Genomic DNA, 17,324 nt, shown 5'->3' on the forward strand with positions numbered 1-17,324 from the left:
TCCAACGGAATGCTACAATGGATGTTGCAAGCGATCCCTTCAGCTCCAGTCATTCCCCAACCATCCATGAGCTTACTAACGGCGACTCTGGCCAGGAAGTCGATAAGAGCGAATTCATGCAGAAGATCCAAGAGGGACGCATGCGCTATGCAACATCGACTAACAGCAGCTCTGGTTTCGACGGCATGGAGACACCTCCAGGTACGATGTCTTCGGTTACGACATCATCTCGCATTGGCCATTCCCATGAGCCTCCTCAGGCTCCACCTCGAAGGACGCGGCATGCCCAAGCTATCGACCAGGCGCAGGAGGCACCCCCACGAATGAATTATCGCATAGGATCTCGACGCACAAGGGCGCAAGACAAGGGGCACCAAGAACAATCTACAGAAAATGTGATGACTGATGCGTCTAACGCCGCACCCTCAGCATCGTTGCGATCGTCTATACCAGCGGCGGAAAGAAAACGGACTGTATCGGGACACCCGGCACAGCGAACGACAAACTCAGAAGAGCCAGCGACAACTCGACGTAGTGCAAGGCTCAACATGTTTAGACCGTCGTCCAAAGCAAACTCAGGCGCGGCCGGCATGGGAACTTCGGCCGTCAGGGAGCTGAAGAAGGCTAGGCCCCCAATTTCTCGAATCGTTCGACCTGGATCAAGTGGCTCTAGTGTTGGCCGCGTGGTTAGTGGTAATCGCAAACCTCTCGAAGAGGCACAAGCCGATATAGACCACAGCGAGCTACCGAAAGCCAAGGAGATCCCCCCTCCACCGCCGGTGCACAAGACATCGGAGCTTGATGCTCAAAAGCTCGAAGAAGGACTTAGATGGCTGCTCGATCTTGTCAAGAAGCTAGCAAACGGATACTACTCATTATCCCAGTTCCAATGCACCGAGAGCCTTCAGCATTTTCAATCGCTTCCAATGTCTCACCAAAACACACCGTGGGTTTTGGCACAGATGGGTCGAGCTCACTTTGAGCAGGCTTCATATGCCGAGTCTGAGAAGTTCTTCAGGAAGATGCGTGTGCAAGCACCTTCACGACTCGAGGATATGGAGGTATACTCTACAGTTCTCTGGCATCTAAGACGGGAGACGGACCTGTCTTTTCTCGCACATGAGTTGGTTGATTCTGCATGGCTTTCGCCGCAGGCTTGGTGTGCGTTAGGCAATGCTTGGTCATTGGCACGTGACCATGAACAAGCACTCAAGTGTTTCAAGCGAGCCACTCAACTAGATCCCAAATTCGCCTATGCTTTCACCTTGCAAGGACACGAGCATGTTACCAACGAAGAATATGATAAGGCACTCACGGCATATCGTCAAGCAATATCAGCCGACCGACGCCATTACAATGCCTACTATGGCATAGGAAGGGTCCAGGAACGTCTCGGCGCTTACGATAAGGCGTACACGCACTTCCATGCAGCCCAAAGCATCAACCCCAACAATGCAGTGCTGATAACTTGCATTGGAACAGTGCTAGAGAAGCAGAAGCAAATAATGCCTGCTCTGCAAGCTTATAGCAAAGCAGTTGACCTCGCACCTCGTGCAGCCCAAACTCGATACAAGAAGGCCAGAGCACTGCTTGCTGTTGGTCAATTAGATGCGGCACAAAAGGAGCTGATGATACTTAAGGATCTGGCGCCAGATGAGGCGACAGTTCACTTCCTCCTCGGCAAACTGTATAGAAGCATGGGCGAAAAGCAGCTCTCAGTGCGTCACTTTACTATTGCCCTTGCCCTGGATCCCAAGGTAAGCCAACAGAACACCTCACAATTATGTGCTGTTATGTACCGTCCATACTGACCACAAAACAGGCAAGCCAACAGATCAAAGAAGCAATTGAGAGTTTCGAGGACGACGTGGAGATGGACGACTCGATGATGTGATGATTGTAATGAACATTGCGATTTTAACGAGTCTGCACTTGCGTTAGGTAGCCTTGGTTTTGGGACGATCGGCATAATGAAGTATATGGGATGTGGTGGCACTGATTCGTATTGCGAGGGTCGAATATATGGGATGAGGACCGGCGGTCGGCGCTACTGTTGACTTTGTTACGAGAGCATGGGCATGGCATCGGCGTTTTCTGGTATGAATAGGCTTCTTAAGCGGCCTGACTCGCGCGTGCTGTGCAAATGGAAAAAGCGACTTTGCTTTGTGTATATGTAGCATGAGCAGCATACATTCACGCGTTGAGATACCTGTACATTACGGGAATAGGCATTCAGAGATGCGGCGAGTTGATGGATAGATACCCTGATAATCAGAGTCAAAAAGTTGAGCCCGTTGTTGTTGCGAATTCACATTTCGGTAGACTTGCTGTGCCGTGATGAGGCTATTCAGGTAGGTCGGTAAAACAACCTTCCTACTAACTCGATGCAACAAGAGCTTCACGCAATCTCCCTACGCAAAATTGCATCGAAGTCCATATTGCTATAATGGATGTATCTGCATGCAGGTAAGGCAAACAGGTTGATCCCCAAGGTGTTCCAATAATACGCCATTTGAGCAGTTTTAAGAAAAAGAGTCGACGTGACTCGAGCTCTTTTTTAGATTAACTACCTCAGAACAGCAGCACAGTGGCGCAACTCAATGCACGTCGTCCTCAAAGAACTGACCCACTCCCCACCTCCAAATTCTGGCTGCAGCTGGACCTGGCACAACGGGAGTGATCTGAGTTATCAGCCAATCAAAAAATCGAACCACAGCATCCCTCACGCGGGCATCCGAAAACGGCAAAGCGCCTCAATTATAGCGAATTCGGTGTCCATTTTTTCACTGATCCTGCCCGCATTTTAGCAGTGATTTCTGGCGCCTACAGTTGTTGTTTTTTACTGATTGCCTACACGTATTTATTCCTCCCCTTCTCGCCCCTCCCCGCAGCGTTTTTTTTCCCTTTCACTCTTCTCACTCCGCATCTTCAACGCGTCTCAACGTCATCTACAACATCGCGATAACGCGCCACATTCATCTCTTTTCATCAAGACTTTATCACCTTCATCTATCATCATGACTGGACGTAAGTACTTATTTTTGTTTCTTTTTTTTTGATGCATTCTTTCGCGTCGATGCATGGCCGTCGGTGCTGACCATTATGACGCGTTGATGAATCGCATTCAACTCCAAGCTTCACTCGTAAACATATACTAACGCTTCATGTTAGGTGGCAAGGGCGGCAAGGGCCTCGGCAAGGGCGGTGCCAAGCGTCACCGAAAGATTTTGCGAGACAACATTCAAGGAATCACCAAGCCCGCTATCCGACGTCTCGCTCGTCGTGGCGGTGTCAAGCGTATTTCTGCCAGTAAGTTGACCACAGCAATGCATTTCCACATTATGAAGATGCTAACCTTCTGCCTTAGTGATCTACGAGGAGACCCGTGGTGTTCTCAAGACCTTCCTCGAGGGTGTCATCCGCGACGCTGTCACCTACACTGAGCACGCCAAGCGCAAGACTGTCACCTCCCTCGACGTAGTCTACGCTCTCAAGCGCCAGGGACGTACCCTCTATGGTTTCGGTGGTTAAACAACTTTCTACCTTGATGGTTCGCTCTTGAGAAGGATTATTCAGTTGCGCTTGTACGGCACTGGGATGGATGTATTTGACTAAGGCGTTGGGGAAACGGATATGATATTACCATAGGCGTCATGGAAGACGACCTTGCAAATGAATACCACATTGAACATTGATCACTTCATAATTCTCCATTACTCTAGGCATATACCCTCGTGATTTATGGCCTGCCCACATTATTACAGCTAGTATAATAGAGAACTTAGGCACCCGTATCAAGATGCGAGCATCAGATTTACTGTATTGTATTAAGTTGAAAACATGGTATCATAAGAACAAGTAACTTTCCTGTCAACATTCAAAGGTATTTCCTCCCAGCTGCCGCTACCCTCGTTCTGAAGACAGGGCTACGCACCTCCATGTTGGCGCGGTAGAAGGGACTCATGATAGCCTTGACCCAATTCTCATAAACTTCCGTAAAGAACATTTTGATGGCTTCTTCAGTAGCTGGACTTGTGGGATTAGCCCCGATGGCAGTTGATGACCGTGATGATGTTCCTGTCGGGATGATGGGTTGATGGAGCAGGAGAAATTTGACGTTGCCGGCGGTGACGAAAGCATGATATGTAGTTGTTGAAGAACTTGTCAATACACTTGAGATACCTGTAGAAGAAACAGAGTTTAGTATTATGTCGCGTCGTGTCACTTTTCTTTGAACCGGCCATGCGCAACCCCTTGCCTGCTTCAAAACCACCCTCTTCGAACGTGTGGGTACAACTCACATCTGTCCATGTGACCACTGGACCTCCTCTGCAATATCAAGACTGGAATGTAAGATGAACTGGTTCAAATGGCGGACTTGATCGCTGAAGCGCGACTGGCCGTCACCGCCCTGTTTAGAGGTGCCAAACTCATGCTCGAATAGAGGGTTGTCCTGAGTGCCGACGATGGCGAAGTAGTAACTCATGGTGCTGTGTGTTGCATCGGCCGCGGTCTAGCAATATCCTTTGGTTTCGCTGAGTGGAGGCGATTTATTCAAAGCTCTGGAGGCGCCACGTCGATGCTGTCGATGCTGTCGCATACCCTACTTATAATGAACAGAATGAATGAATAGACGTCTGCATTGCTCTGGACTAGGCTAGCTACCTTAGTAGTAAATGGAAGCCCCCCCACTGGAGTACCTACCACTCCCCACTGACACGCCGCCCACTGTATCCGGCTCTCACAATGTTCCGCTGAGCTTCTCCGCCAATGCAGCCAACCAGCTTTCCTGCGCTAAGCGTCTGCGCGGCTCAATAGCCGCTGGCTACCGGGAAAAAGTTGACGTTCATTCGGCAATCACCAAAGACTCCTCTGATTGTGTCTCCAACCCGTAACGCTATTCGACAATGTTCGGCGCATTCCGCATTACGAATCCTCTCTCAAGTGGCCTTCTTTGGAAGATCCCCTGGCGGTTGTCCAAGTTCCAGAAACGCCGCCACCGACTTCGCCTGCGAGCTGTCGACAATGTTGTAGCAACTGTTGATGCAGCTCTCGCCAAGAAAGGACAGACCCTCGAGGCTCTTGAGCGATGGAAGGCTGAGATGCCCACCGAGGCTGAGATGCTACCAAAGGACAAATATACCATGTTCGACCGCAAGGCCAAGCGTTACCGCAAGGGCATTCACAGTATGTCACTCTGCTCAGATTACCCAATTGCCCGGATTTCAATGCTGACAATTGCACAGAACTGCCCAAGTGGACAAGGGTATCCCAGCGAATCAACCCTCCTGGTTACTAGAAAGGCGATTTTGCAGAATTGGAGGCAGGACAATCGAGTTGAGGATCTAACGGAGAACGGCGTATTCATCCCATGGCGGGATTTGCAGGCAGATCCGCATTGGGATCTATGTACAACACCTATGTTTCACCTACGAACTTGAGAGGCAATGTGACGACCACATTTCCCGATATGATACAAAACAAAAGGCTTTGGAGACGGTCTCAAATGCTGGTGAAGGAGCAGACCAGTGGCACGCATTGGGATAGAAGATAAGGAAAGAAATACCATATATGCACATAGAAGAGGGGATGCAGCTATTTCCCCAAATATCGAAGGCTCTGTGTTTTGAAAATCTAAGGGTATCGAGTCCTAATCGGCCGTTACGGACAACCGCCGCTTCCCTACTGCCCAATTACTTCCCCTCGGCGTATTCGTCTCGCTCTTCGGCTTGTATCGCTCTGCCAACACCTCCTCTGCCCTCATCGAAGTCCTCACGGTACTCGTCGCGAACTTGACCACCAGATTTACCACGGCCAAATTGACGTCCCTCTTCAAAGCCGGGATCCAGGTCGGTACGGATGATGCGCTCGTCGAGCTTGGTGCCGCCAATGTATTTTAGGCAGTCGAGGGCGTCCTGGTGTGTGTAGTACTCAACAAAGCAGAAACCGCAAGGCGTTTTGTTGAAGCGGTCGAGACCCATGACGAGGCGCTTGATCTCGCCGCACTTTGCGAAAAGTTCATAGACCTGCTCTTCGGTTGTGTAGAAGGATCTGTTGGCGCGATGAAAGTCAGCCTTATGCAATTGATCGCTGTGGTATTGTAAGCATTGTAGCGAGGAAAACATACAGGTTGCCGACATAGAGGGTTGTGGCATTGGCTAGAGGGTCAGCCTGGGGCTCTGAAGGTTGGTCATGGTCGTCATCGCGATCGCGTCTCCTCTTGTTCTAGCATGGTGTTAATAAGTGGTTCGAAAAGCGTGGGCAGATACCATACGCGGTTCTGATAGTAGGCGCTCGGCCTGTCGAGCCGCTCTACAGTGTTTCTGACGCCTGGTCGCATTGTCTTGTGACCTTCACTTATCGCGGGTTTCGAAGATGAATCGGAAAGGGTTCGGATTTATCAGAATGGGTAATTGCGCGCAACAAGGTACTGTATTTGCTTCTTGAGCTTCAACAGCTGAGACGATAGATGTTGGTGTAACAAGAGCAGCCTTGCCATGAGAGTGGGCCCTGCAGACAAGTGTGGCGGTGCATGTGGCATTCACTTATACCCTGCCTCTTGGTGCTGTGGTTACAAGCGCTAAAGCTTTGAGTGACGGATCGTGCGCCAGCCCCAGGCCTTCAGCCTCGTTATTTTCTTCCAAACATTCAAAGATCGCGACTTGCGCTCAGCTACAACTACTCTGAGTAGCTCATATAGCTCGCATTCTCACCTCGCCAGCTTCGCGAAGCTGTGCAAACATATTCGCCAACGAAGTTTGACTTTGTCCTCTCACCATGCCTAAGGTTAAGAGCTATTCGGCGGCTTGGCTGTCCAGCAACGCTCCCGGCCATCGTCTGTTTGAGCCATCATCTGAGGCGTCCAAGTCTCGTAGTTTGGAGTCAGCATATTCGTCCAAGAAGAAAACCATTCCTGGTCCGCGACGAACCATTGCTCATCGAGGGACTGAAGTATTTGTTGCTGTTGGTCGCGAAATCCGTTGGGGTGATCTTGCGTACTTGAAGGATGAATGGGCAAATCGTTATTCAAAGAGAGGATCATCGCAGGGCATTCGAATCAAGCGTGAGGACTCTACACAGCCATTCGATGACGAGAGCCTAGAGAGCGCTGCTGGATTAAGGGTATGTTCGAGTATCATGACTTATAAATCGGTAGCTAACTTGTCACTGCGCAGACAATCAAGACTCCCGTTGCCGACGACATTCGACAGCTGATCATCTCCCCGAACTCGAACTTTTTGGCCATTCTGACCGCACATACTGTCCATATCTGCGTGCTCCCTGATCCCTCACACCTTACCAGTGAAGATGCTGGCCCTCTTAAACCAAAGATCTTCACGCTTGGTCCAACCACTCACGTTACCTCTCGATCTCCTATCGTCTCGGCCCTCTGGCATCCTTTGGGCGTCAGTGGCTCTTGTATCGTTACGACTACCGCGGATGCTATCGTACGTGTATGGGAATTGTCCACCACCGATCGATGGTCCTTCGACACACCTACTACGTCTGTTGACCTGAAGAAACTGGTGGACGGTACCACTCTGGATCAGGACTTTTCTGCCTCAGCAGCGGCCACCAATACCGCCTTCTCACCTGATTCGTTCGAAATGGAGGTGGCTGCTGCCAGTTTCTCTACTAAAGGGGCTGGCGGTTGGAACCCCATGACGTTGTGGGTGGCGATGCGAGAAGGAGATGTGTACGCCTTGTGTCCTTTGCTGCCTCAGAAATGGGCACCCCCCCCAACATTAATCCCTTCTCTGTCGGTATCGATCGTCACTACTGTTGCAAGTATCGAGGATGATCCGGATGTTGGAGAGCAGGAAAAGTTACTTGCCCAACAGCAATTAGAATGGATGGGAGAGCTAGATTCCCAAGAGCCAACAATCATGGAGGGGCCGATTGGTGAGCCTGTGACGGAGATTTACACGCGACCAACTCGACCGGGAATCATTCCTCGCCTGCAAGGCCCTTTTGAGCTTCAGTCAGATCCTGATACAGGTGATGAGCTGGATACATCGGTTACCGATATGCTCGTCATCGGCAAGAAGACAGAGACGGAGCAGCTTATGATGGGCGAAGAAGAAGATTTGGATATGGACGACGGGGATCAAGAAGGCCTTTCTCTGACCGTGCTCTGCCTCTTGTCAACGAGCGGCCAAGTTCGCGTATATCTTGATCTCGAGGGTGTCCAGGCTCAATGGCTGCCACCCAAGAACAAGAATAAACTTGGTCGGCTACTTGCTGAAGCTGAAACTCCATCTCTTCTTTCCTTCCAGGCCATTGATACAATGACACCCGTGGAAGTGAATGAGGATAGCTGGCCAGTTTTCAGCAACGACGTCACATCTCGCTACAACTTCTTTGTCACACACCATGCTGCGATCACATTTATTTCTCTTACTTCCTGGATCTTCCGTCTTGAGAGCGAGTTGAATGGAGATTCCGAAGCAGGAACTGACTTTAGAATTGGCCTGCTTGTCAACTCTCAGTCTACAAGGGACCGCATCTACTCACAACCCACTGCCGATATTGCGGTGCCCTTAGCTGCATGCAATGTTCTGCGAGACCCTGACGTTGGCTACTTTCTCCTTTCAGCGACTCCCTACGAGCCCATCGCCCTGACCTTCGACACACCAGAAGTCGATCTTGCTCCAATTCGTCAAGAAAGCCCCAGCTATGAACGGGAAGCTAGTATGGCACCACTGGACTTTTATGAGCCTCGCCCCGTGTTCAACCCGTCTCATACATTTGATGAGGGCTCTGCTCTGCCTACACTGCTTGAGAGGCTCCGCACATCCCGTCACAAGACAGTTGTCAACCAGGAAGTAAGACTAAGCCCACTTACGTTGCAAATCTTTACCGATGCGCATAAGGTCTTGGCAGATGAGACGCATCGCCTTGGAATGGCTGCGGCTGAAGTATTCCGGCGATGTGAACTTCTTCAGAGTGAGCTTAAGCAACAAGTCATGAAGGCGAACGAGGTAAAGGGTAAGATCGACACAATTAACGGGTCGCACCGTGATGGAGAGGCGGATAATGCCATGTACGATCGGCGAGTTAGTGCAGCAAGGGACCGCCAGGACCGGCTGACTGAGCGCCTCGAAAACCTACGCAAGATTGTAGGTAAGGCGACCACGCGTGACTTGAGTGCCAAGGAACGTGCCTTTGTTGAGGAAGTGAAGTCCATGGAAGCCAGCATCTCGGCTCCGGATTACGCGGAGCTGGCATCAGGCAAATCCAAGGCGACACCGGCACAGGCTAAGCAGCTGTGGAAACGTCTGGAAGACATTAAGCACCTGCAGGCTGACCTTACTGCCGAAGTGGAGGCCATGAACAAGGCGACAGGGGCGACGGATGGGCCCGCTACACCTTCGGCCGAGTTACGGATCCCACAAGAGGTTCGCCGGGCGAAGTTGCAGCAGGTCCAAGGACTTCTATCAAGAGAAACAGCCTTGGTGGATGCTGTCACTGCACGACTGGAACGGCTGCAAACCAGTGTCTGAAACTGATATATGTACGATACCTACGACTCTGCAGAGTATAATAAGAAGTGCTTCCGTTGGATTTCTATCCATTCTCTCATTCCTTGACAAAAATTTTCCCAGGACAACCATTCTTCGCAATGGGAGGCAAGTGAAGTAGTCAAACCTAAGACTGTCTCTCATTGGCATCTTTACACATTGAAGCCAGCAGAGAGGGGCAATTCGAAGTTAAGGCAGAGATCGTCATAGCAACAATTACATACACGATTGCCAAGCACATATCCTGGATAACAAGACAACTCGACCAAAAGCAAAAACGATTGACCAAGGAAACAAGGCTTTGGCATCCCTATCTATAACTCCGCGGCAACACAATTGGGCTGACAAGCCCCCTTTTTATTATCAGCGAAATATATTACTTTGTTGAGAAGTTGAGTTGAGACAGGCTGGTACGTTGTGCTTGGCTGTGGGCCAATCATTCTCACGAGGCGAATCGCAGCTATGAATCAACTTGCTGAGCTTTTTTGTGGCTACACGATGACTGTTTGGTTTCTTGAGCGTTTGCTAATTGTTTTATTCTAGTTTGTGTATGATTTCCTAAAAAGAAACGAGAATAAAGCTCGGAAACCAAGAAAGAACGTATTTGCTTTGGTTTTGTGGTTGTGTGACAAGCTGAAGGACACAACGAGGCAGAAACTTGAGCACGGTTGGTTGGGTGCTTACCACACACGAACAATACAGGGAGATCCTTGGGCATCTACTGGCCCAAATAGGTTGCCTTAAATGCAGCCCGCAGTCTGTCGGAATGCATAGTGTCCGTTCCTGGTATCAGCCATTGGCCATTAGCCCATGGAACAATACCTATTTTGGTTTCTCTGCGGATAGCCACGATAGTCCACGACGTGTCTTCTTATGAGGTTCTACCAAGGCGCTTCGTGGTATCACGATTACGAATTGTCTGCTGTTGGACTCTACCAGACTTACACGGCATGAATTACGAGAAATGGCCTCGGTAACGGGAATCAAAGTCAGAGCATCGCGGCCTTTGCGCGACGTTTGCTTTGCAAGCCTTTGTGCCAAGTATCTCCTATATTGCTCGGCTATACATACCTCCCAAACCGGGATAGACATGACTGGCCGCCTTATTCCATGGGGGCGTCATCTATCGGCTTGTTAGAAACACCTTCCCTGCAGGCTTTGTTTGGGTGTGAGGTATTATACATAGATGTTTTTGACACTGGGCACACCACACACCACCACCCAGTTTGCTGTTCCTACATAAAGGTATTGCACTTCCACTTTTACAAAGCTCAACTCTACCACGCCATCACCTCTGTTCAGCACATTGAGCAGTCCTTTACTAACCCCTTTTCTTCATCAATGACCTTGTTGCGTCGAGCCTGTCAGGATCCAGCACTTCCACCTCAGTCAGATATGGCACCTCATCTTATGGATTCGAAGGGTTTCATTCTGCGTGAGTCTGAATCTTAACTTTGACCGATTCATTTGTGAATACGTTACTGATTTGACCGGACTAAAGAGAACTGCCGTGTGTCCGCCGAAAGCTCGGATGCTGACTTCAAAGTCCTGACTCGGATCGACCTAAGTCGTCAGTGGCATGCTTTCGTTCTCAAGACAGAAGGCGGGAAACGCACCAAATATCTTGAGGAAAAGGCCCCCCGACCCGAGCGTGCACTCGAACTGCTTCACGAGGCCTCGGCTCGTTTGGTAGATCAGTATGTAACCTGTCACGGCTACGATCTTCCCCCTGGTGCTACCAAGAGCTCATCTGGTATGCGCGGTGGTTCAGTGAAACCAGATGTCATTGCTTGTAGTTCCTCTGACAGCGAAGCCTTTGCCTCGGACTCTGGCGATTCTGCACTTCCTCCCCGTCGCTCCCACCGACGAAGCCATCGCAGTGGCCGAGCGGCTGGCGAAGCAGCCAACACACGACCAGACCGAGCAGAGGCAGATTCAGGTAGCGACAGTGATGAGCCTACTAGTCGCCGTACCCCTTTTTGGGGGGGATCTCCTCCTCGTCCAGCGGGAATGCCATCTCACGGTCGTCCCCCTCCCCCTCAACCATGGGGTTACTCGATGCCAATACAGTCACAAGCATCAGCACCGGCACCAGTCCCTGCCCCTATTCCAGGCATTCGACCAGGTCCCTCGATGGTTCCTCCACCACCAGGTAGAAGCATTTCCATTCCGCCCATGGTTGGCAAGCCGTATCCTGCACGTCTCAACATTACCTGGCCAGGCAATGGAAAGAGGAACATGCTTGTCAATGTCTCGCCAACCGTTCACTACCTCCAGCAAGTTGCAGTCAACGAGGCAAACATGCGCCCCACGGGGTTTGTCAACTCATCTTCGGCACCGTACCTCCCTCTGCCGAATCGTTCTAGCAATGGTCACGCTCTTCTCAGAGCCATGGTATGCCGTGTCACGCTGGACGAGGACGACACTTATGAGATCGCGGCTTTTGGAAATGACTTATCTGCCTTGTTCCGCAGTACTTCGAGCATCCCCAAGTTCGAGATTGAAATCATCAATGCCAACATTGTCCCCATCTTTCCACCAATGCCGCCTCCTCCGCGTCCTGCCTCGGTTGCCTCCTCGCGAAGCAGCGTCGAAATTGCGGACTAAATCAGGAAATTTCTTTGCACCACTCACAAGCACCGAGGACGGTGCCACACAGTCTTTTCAGAGGGCAATCATGTATCAGTGAGCATACGGCTAAGGCGAAACGGGTTGAATAGGTGAGTTAAACTAGGGTATTGAGACGGGAGTTTGGGATGACGAGAGATGTCTGCCACTTAACAAACTGTGCACATTGGGTCACCGGCGCGTTATTGAGTCAGGGATGTTTTATTTCTTAGCCATTCTTCGCCAAACTTGTTAACACTAGAATGGTACTTTGTGAATAGAGGTTGTCGTTGTTGAACTTGACTTTACAACCATGAACGTGAACTGAAATGGTTACATATTCAGCATCTGGCCGTCCCTATTAGTTAGAGGAAACCTTATTGTGCTTTCTGCAGATTCGAACCGTTACCCCTGATACTTGCACTTGTGTTACTGCAGGCCTGTGCGAATATAATGACGAGTAACATTTGAGGTCGATAATCTGATACTGTGTCTAGATCTATGCTCCTATTGGCAGGATATTTCAAAGCACACGGGCAGCCATAAGTTGAGCGACTGAGACCTAACTCAGCCCCCGCCTCACTTTATCGGCAACATGACGGTGGTGACTCGAACTTTACCACTGCAACGCATTATAATTGATGATCATGGCCTCATGGAGATAGCAGGATCAACGGGAACTAATCGACGCTAGGAGGACATTGATAAAGGGGAGTCGTCGAATGAGGCGGCAAAGAACGTGTGGCTGATGTGCAATCTAATGCAGCTTCGAGCAGGGATTTAACATGGGAAACAGGGATTCTTCAAGTTAGTGAAGACGAATATCATGACTACTCTTGACGATATCACAAGATGAAAATGTGATATATGTCACAAATTTGAGTGCAGACGAAGGGTGTCACCACGTTGTTGTTGATGAACAAATGAAGGTCAAACATGACCAGTAGATTTGAGAACAGCTCATCTCCGTAGTGGCTGACCATATTCTTCACCGACTGGATATTATGCACGCATATGCATATGGCGTCCAGCCCATCGGGGTGCCGTGTTACTGTTACTTGGCATAGCGTATAGGCAACCGCCTCTGAAGAGAATCCTGGAGCAGCTCGCCAATGTCGATAGCCTCACGGCATGTCATAACACAAATTGGAGAGAATTGTATACATCAAGTGCATGAAAACAAGGGTATCATCAGGCCAAGTGACTGGTTCAAAGAGGCTTGCCACAGAATAAGCCTTGGAGATGAGCTGAGGGCCCCAACAAGTGCTTGTGCTATGGGCGCGGCCCACAACGTTCGGGATCCGACAGCACGGTAAGAGCGGTTATGGAAACGAGGCGAGACGGGATATGAGCTTAGACTGGTTATAGTGTGTAGATGGAGACAAGGGTGAAGGGGGGAGGCAAGACCCTGGCGGTGTAGAGAAGGCCTTGTTTTGGCGAGGCTTGAGTGGAAAGGAGCTGCGAGAGGAGAATAGAGTTTGGTGATTATGAAACAATACACCACATTGATGTCACCTTAGCCGTGACAAGGCGTACTAGCTTTCCACAAAGACTAGAGGTGAAGATTGCTTGCCTTGACGATGTGTAAGAATTGTATAGGGGGCTCCAACTAACACAATGCATTTCTTGGTCTACACAGCCAACTGTGCTGCATAGCACTGTAGTGTAGTGTAGTGTCTGCCCATAACTTGATTCTAGAGCAGTCTGTCGTATACTGTGCTGTTTCACTACTTTTATCTACCACAGATGACCTTTCACCTGAAACCTGTGACAGCATCAACCTGTACTCCACGCCTTACATTCATCACTCCCTCTTCCTCTCTTTCAATGCTGCAAACGCCCTGGCAACCTGCAGCCAACTATCTTGTAGCAACACTACATCCTCAAGTTAGCCTAGGTGCTTGAAGTCGATGGTCTAACTCACCGAGAGGTACAACGGCCCAAGGCAGGTTGAAACCAACATAATAGATCCAAAAGTACAGAGTCTCCGGGCGGCTGTACGCCACGCCACGCACTCTCGACTCATTCCAGTTGGTCAGGTAATATAACGCAACGCCGTACACATGTGCAGTACAGACGATGACCTGCACGACGTGGCGACTGTGCCAATCCCTAAGTATACCTACCACGGCGAGGAATGAGAGGGGTCCCCAGGCGAGCTGTAGAGGCTGTGTAAGCCAATGAAGCGAGAGAAGCATGCCTAACTTACACATGTGATGGTCTCTACGCTCACGGTGAAGATGTCGTGGGTCAGGTAGCGGGAGTCTGATAGAGTGTATTCCTTCCACAGCTGGGCGAAGAGGGACGACATGCCAGGGAGTTGATAGCGGTAGACAAGATAGTATCCTTGACAAGTAAGCACCCTGACGTTGTGACGGGGTCATTCTCTTTGCCTCACCTTCAAAGGCGATATGCAAGAAACCGCCTGCAATCAACTCCCAGTTAGTCTTTTCATCCTCTTCTTTTGTATAAGTGCAGGACTTGACTTACACAGCGCAAACCAAGCAGCAGCAAATTTATCGATAGGCCGCACAGGCTTTGCAGTACGTGTCGTTTGCCAAAGTGTAAGTCCAATCACAGCACCAACGATTGCACCGAAGGTAGCTATCAACTCTGCCACTGGTGTGCTGTTGGGGAGATATCCTGGGATAGCGGCGTCAACCGGAAAGTATGGATGTTTAAGGTCAGCCATTGTGCAACTTTGGGACAATCTATGATCATCAGCAGGTAGAAGAGTCGACTAGTAGGACTCATTAGAGACCGAAGAACTTTGAGCTCCAGCGTAAACTCAATGGACTTGTGTAATCAGAATATTGAACAGACAGACACACGGCAGTTGTTTGGTGATGGTTTAATTAACCCCTTGTTCATCACGTGATGGCATCAACCACATGCAACTTCATTCTGTCTCTTGAACATATGAATTTTCATGTAGTGACGGAGTAGTATCAATCAATATATTGCAGAGTCGTATTTCTAACTGCCTGAGTTGGGCGACATTTCATGTGTTTCGACTCATTCAAATCCGACTTGAACCCTTGCAAACGTAGGCCAACCAACCCCAATATCCCTAATGGTGACAATAATATACAGAAACTTGTGAACAACACACTCAATCAAATCCTTAATAGTACACATCCCCCTTCATGAGTACCCTGGCCGTCCGTAAGAGTTGCGCAGACTCAATCTTCCCATCTCGAATGACAGTCCCAATGTCAACTTTGCCACTCGGATGCCCAATACTAACCGTCTCCTTTGACTGACCCCCTATCAGATCAGACGCAAGTGTCCCTTTGATTTGGGAAGCAGCCCCGAGGCAGAGCGCTAGAGTTAACGGCACAGCCTTGTGTGCCTGGCCCATAGACAAAGTAAGGCATCTGATATCAACGTCTGGCGAATCACTCGAGGGGAACAAAAGGACAATTTTGGGAACACTCTCCGTGTTAGGATCGAGGCCCATGAGACTAGCACCGGCTCGACGTATCTCTCCAAGCTTTTTCTTGAGTTCGGGGTTTGACTCGACGATAGCTGGTGTGAGAGACATGTGATCAGCAAGTCCCAAGCTTTCAGTAGTGATGAAAACACCGGGGTTTCCCACATCAACAAGAGATGCCTTGATCTTGGTACCGTCTTGCAGTTGGAGGACATCCACGGGGTTTCCCGTTGGAAGAGCTTTGCCGGTCTTCGCACCAGCAGGATCAATGAAGCTCATGATGACCTTGGAGCCTGTTCCTGGAACCCCGTCCATGGCATACTCTCCTTGATGCGCATACTTGAGAGGCTCGCCTTCAACTTGAAACTTTGAACTCATGACCTTATTAGTATTGGTATTCAAGAACCGCACAGTGGCCCACTGCAATCCATTCTCATCCTGCTCGACAGCCTTGGCCTGAGCCGACAGCAGCCCACTATCCCACGCCGCAGGGCCAACTAAGGACGACATGTTGCCGCAATTCCCTGCCATATCGAGGCTTCCATCGCGGATTCCAACTTGCACAAATGTGAAATCCACATCCACGTCTTCTCTCGAAGGTGATCCAAGGATGACGATCTTTGAGGTCGACGAGATGCCAGAGCCCATGCCATTGAGCTGGCGTCCGTAGGGGTCGGGCGAGCCCATTACTGGAGGGAGTATTTTATGCCATTGGGATTCTGGGGGAAGATCTTTACGGTGGATGACGAGACCGTTTGATGTTCCGCCACGGGCAAACCATGCAGGGAAGCTTGAGGCTGGTGTTGAGGTAGTCATCAGGCGGGTTTGGGAGAGTCTAACTGAACGGATGATGGGTCGTGATAAGGGTTTACAAGTTGCCATGATTGCCGTATTCCAGCCGAATAAATCTATAAAAGATGTTTATAAGTCGAGAGGATGTTATATAAAGGTTCAAGCTGCCCGGGGATAGCTCGGAGGTCCGAGACCAGAGTTCGGATGGTGAACTGGAGGAGTGAGAGACACTGAATGTTTAGTGGTCGATGCGCTGTAACATCACTGCATCTACCTTTGCTTCAAGTTTGGACTTCTAAAACATTGTATCGATTCCTTTCTTCGTCAAAGCAAAACAACAATGCTGCCCTGGTCCCAGCGTATATCTATCTAACCGCATGAACTAAACTTTCTCTGACAAAGGAGAAGGATGGCAAAAAGAACACAAGACAACGCGTCAGGCAACAAAGATCCTTGGAGAATAAATCCATCTCAATGTCGCCGTAACATCAGTCCTTCTCAATCCAGAATCTCCTCATGACTCGATCAGCATAGTCCTCATCCATCCCCCAATTCTCAACAGCATCCTCGATTCCATCCTCCATACGCTCGATGTACTCCTCTCGAGGCACATCCTCCTCCACCCTCATCTCATCAACATACACCAAGGCTCTCAGCGTCTCGTCCTCTTCCTTGTTTGCACTCGCCCACTTGACATCCACCTGGAACTTCTGATATGCCGATGGAACGCCCTCATATCTGTCGAGGCTCTCTTCGTCATCTGCCGGAACAAGGTACAGTAGCCCATATACACCCTCCTCGGGCTTCTGCTTCTGCTTCTCCTTTCCTTTGCCCTTTGTGCTCGGCTGGCGGTTGTCTTCAGCTTCTGGCGTTTCATCGTTGTCTGAATCGATAGGGAGCTGTACGACGTTGGCATAGCCGCGTTCGTTGATGATCCATCTCCAGCCCTTGAGATATGCGAGGCCAACGGG

The 17,324-nt window shown here is 49.9% G+C and overlaps 10 protein-coding genes across 11 annotated transcripts in view; 5 read left to right on the forward strand and 5 right to left on the reverse strand.

The window, feature by feature from the left end:
* Positions 1–17: 17 nt before the first annotated feature.
* FOXG_09401 (anaphase-promoting complex subunit 3) lies at positions 18–1,894 on the forward strand (the record flags this gene model as incomplete). Its single annotated transcript, XM_018388546.1, has 2 exons — positions 18–1,757; positions 1,823–1,894. 2 exons carry the CDS (start codon positions 18–20, stop codon positions 1,892–1,894), a joined length of 1,812 nt encoding a protein of 603 aa, XP_018246626.1.
* An 895-nt stretch (positions 1,895–2,789) lies between these two features.
* On the forward strand, positions 2,790–4,646 carry FOXG_09402 (histone H4). The gene is made up of 3 exons (XM_018388547.1): positions 2,790–3,027; positions 3,172–3,309; positions 3,368–4,646. Exons 1-3 carry the CDS (start codon positions 3,018–3,020, stop codon positions 3,529–3,531), a joined length of 312 nt encoding a protein of 103 aa, XP_018246627.1. The 5' UTR covers positions 2,790–3,017; the 3' UTR covers positions 3,532–4,646.
* FOXG_09403 (uncharacterized protein) lies at positions 3,878–4,486 on the reverse strand (the record flags this gene model as incomplete). Its single annotated transcript, XM_018388548.1, has 2 exons — positions 3,878–4,172; positions 4,302–4,486. The coding sequence occupies 2 exons, from the start codon at positions 4,484–4,486 to the stop codon at positions 3,878–3,880; spliced, it is 480 nt and encodes a 159-aa protein (XP_018246628.1).
* Positions 4,647–4,807: 161 nt separating the features above from the next.
* On the forward strand, positions 4,808–5,845 carry FOXG_09404 (uncharacterized protein). Its single transcript, XM_018388549.1, has 2 exons — positions 4,808–5,187; positions 5,247–5,845. The coding sequence occupies exons 1-2, from the start codon at positions 5,044–5,046 to the stop codon at positions 5,439–5,441; spliced, it is 339 nt and encodes a 112-aa protein (XP_018246629.1). The 5' UTR covers positions 4,808–5,043; the 3' UTR covers positions 5,442–5,845.
* On the reverse strand, positions 5,489–6,496 carry FOXG_09405 (uncharacterized protein). Its single transcript, XM_018388550.1, has 3 exons — positions 6,275–6,496; positions 6,128–6,225; positions 5,489–6,051 (listed from the first exon to the last, which is right to left on the reverse strand). The coding sequence occupies exons 1-3, from the start codon at positions 6,338–6,340 to the stop codon at positions 5,694–5,696; spliced, it is 522 nt and encodes a 173-aa protein (XP_018246630.1). The 5' UTR covers positions 6,341–6,496; the 3' UTR covers positions 5,489–5,693.
* A 57-nt stretch (positions 6,497–6,553) lies between these two features.
* FOXG_09406 (uncharacterized protein) lies at positions 6,554–9,849 on the forward strand. Its single transcript, XM_018388551.1, has 2 exons — positions 6,554–7,122; positions 7,176–9,849. Exons 1-2 carry the CDS (start codon positions 6,778–6,780, stop codon positions 9,501–9,503), a joined length of 2,673 nt encoding a protein of 890 aa, XP_018246631.1. The 5' UTR covers positions 6,554–6,777; the 3' UTR covers positions 9,504–9,849.
* Positions 9,850–10,622: 773 nt separating this feature from the next.
* FOXG_09407 (uncharacterized protein) lies at positions 10,623–12,345 on the forward strand. The gene is made up of 2 exons (XM_018388552.1): positions 10,623–10,956; positions 11,023–12,345. The coding sequence occupies exons 1-2, from the start codon at positions 10,632–10,634 to the stop codon at positions 12,126–12,128; spliced, it is 1,431 nt and encodes a 476-aa protein (XP_018246632.1). The 5' UTR covers positions 10,623–10,631; the 3' UTR covers positions 12,129–12,345.
* Positions 12,346–13,686: 1,341 nt separating this feature from the next.
* Positions 13,687–14,939, reverse strand: FOXG_09408 (uncharacterized protein). Of its 2 annotated transcripts, XM_018388553.1 has the most exons (5): positions 14,619–14,939; positions 14,527–14,553; positions 14,338–14,474; positions 14,053–14,287; positions 13,687–14,003 (listed from the first exon to the last, which is right to left on the reverse strand). In XM_018388553.1, exons 1-5 carry the CDS (start codon positions 14,818–14,820, stop codon positions 13,933–13,935), a joined length of 672 nt encoding a protein of 223 aa, XP_018246633.1. In that variant the 5' UTR covers positions 14,821–14,939; the 3' UTR covers positions 13,687–13,932. The 2 variants fall into 2 exon arrangements, with proteins under 2 accessions (XP_018246633.1, XP_018246634.1); XM_018388554.1 differs by having other exon boundaries at positions 13,700–14,287; positions 14,619–14,930.
* A 103-nt stretch (positions 14,940–15,042) lies between these two features.
* Positions 15,043–16,557, reverse strand: FOXG_09409 (uncharacterized protein). Its single transcript, XM_018388555.1, has one exon. It carries the CDS (start codon positions 16,441–16,443, stop codon positions 15,253–15,255), a length of 1,191 nt encoding a protein of 396 aa, XP_018246635.1. The 5' UTR covers positions 16,444–16,557; the 3' UTR covers positions 15,043–15,252.
* A 284-nt stretch (positions 16,558–16,841) lies between these two features.
* Positions 16,842–17,324, reverse strand: part of FOXG_09410 (uncharacterized protein) — a gene marked incomplete at both ends in the record, with an annotated part of 1,171 nt that continues 688 nt past the window's right edge. The window contains one exon of the mRNA XM_018388556.1: positions 16,842–17,252. Coding sequence (XP_018246636.1) covers positions 16,842–17,252 — 411 coding nt within the window. The remainder of the gene's footprint in view (positions 17,253–17,324) is intronic.

This window comes from Fusarium oxysporum, chromosome 9 (genome assembly GCF_000149955.1).
Source record: "Fusarium oxysporum f. sp. lycopersici 4287 chromosome 9, whole genome shotgun sequence".
Taxonomy (NCBI): domain Eukaryota; kingdom Fungi; phylum Ascomycota; class Sordariomycetes; order Hypocreales; family Nectriaceae; genus Fusarium; species Fusarium oxysporum.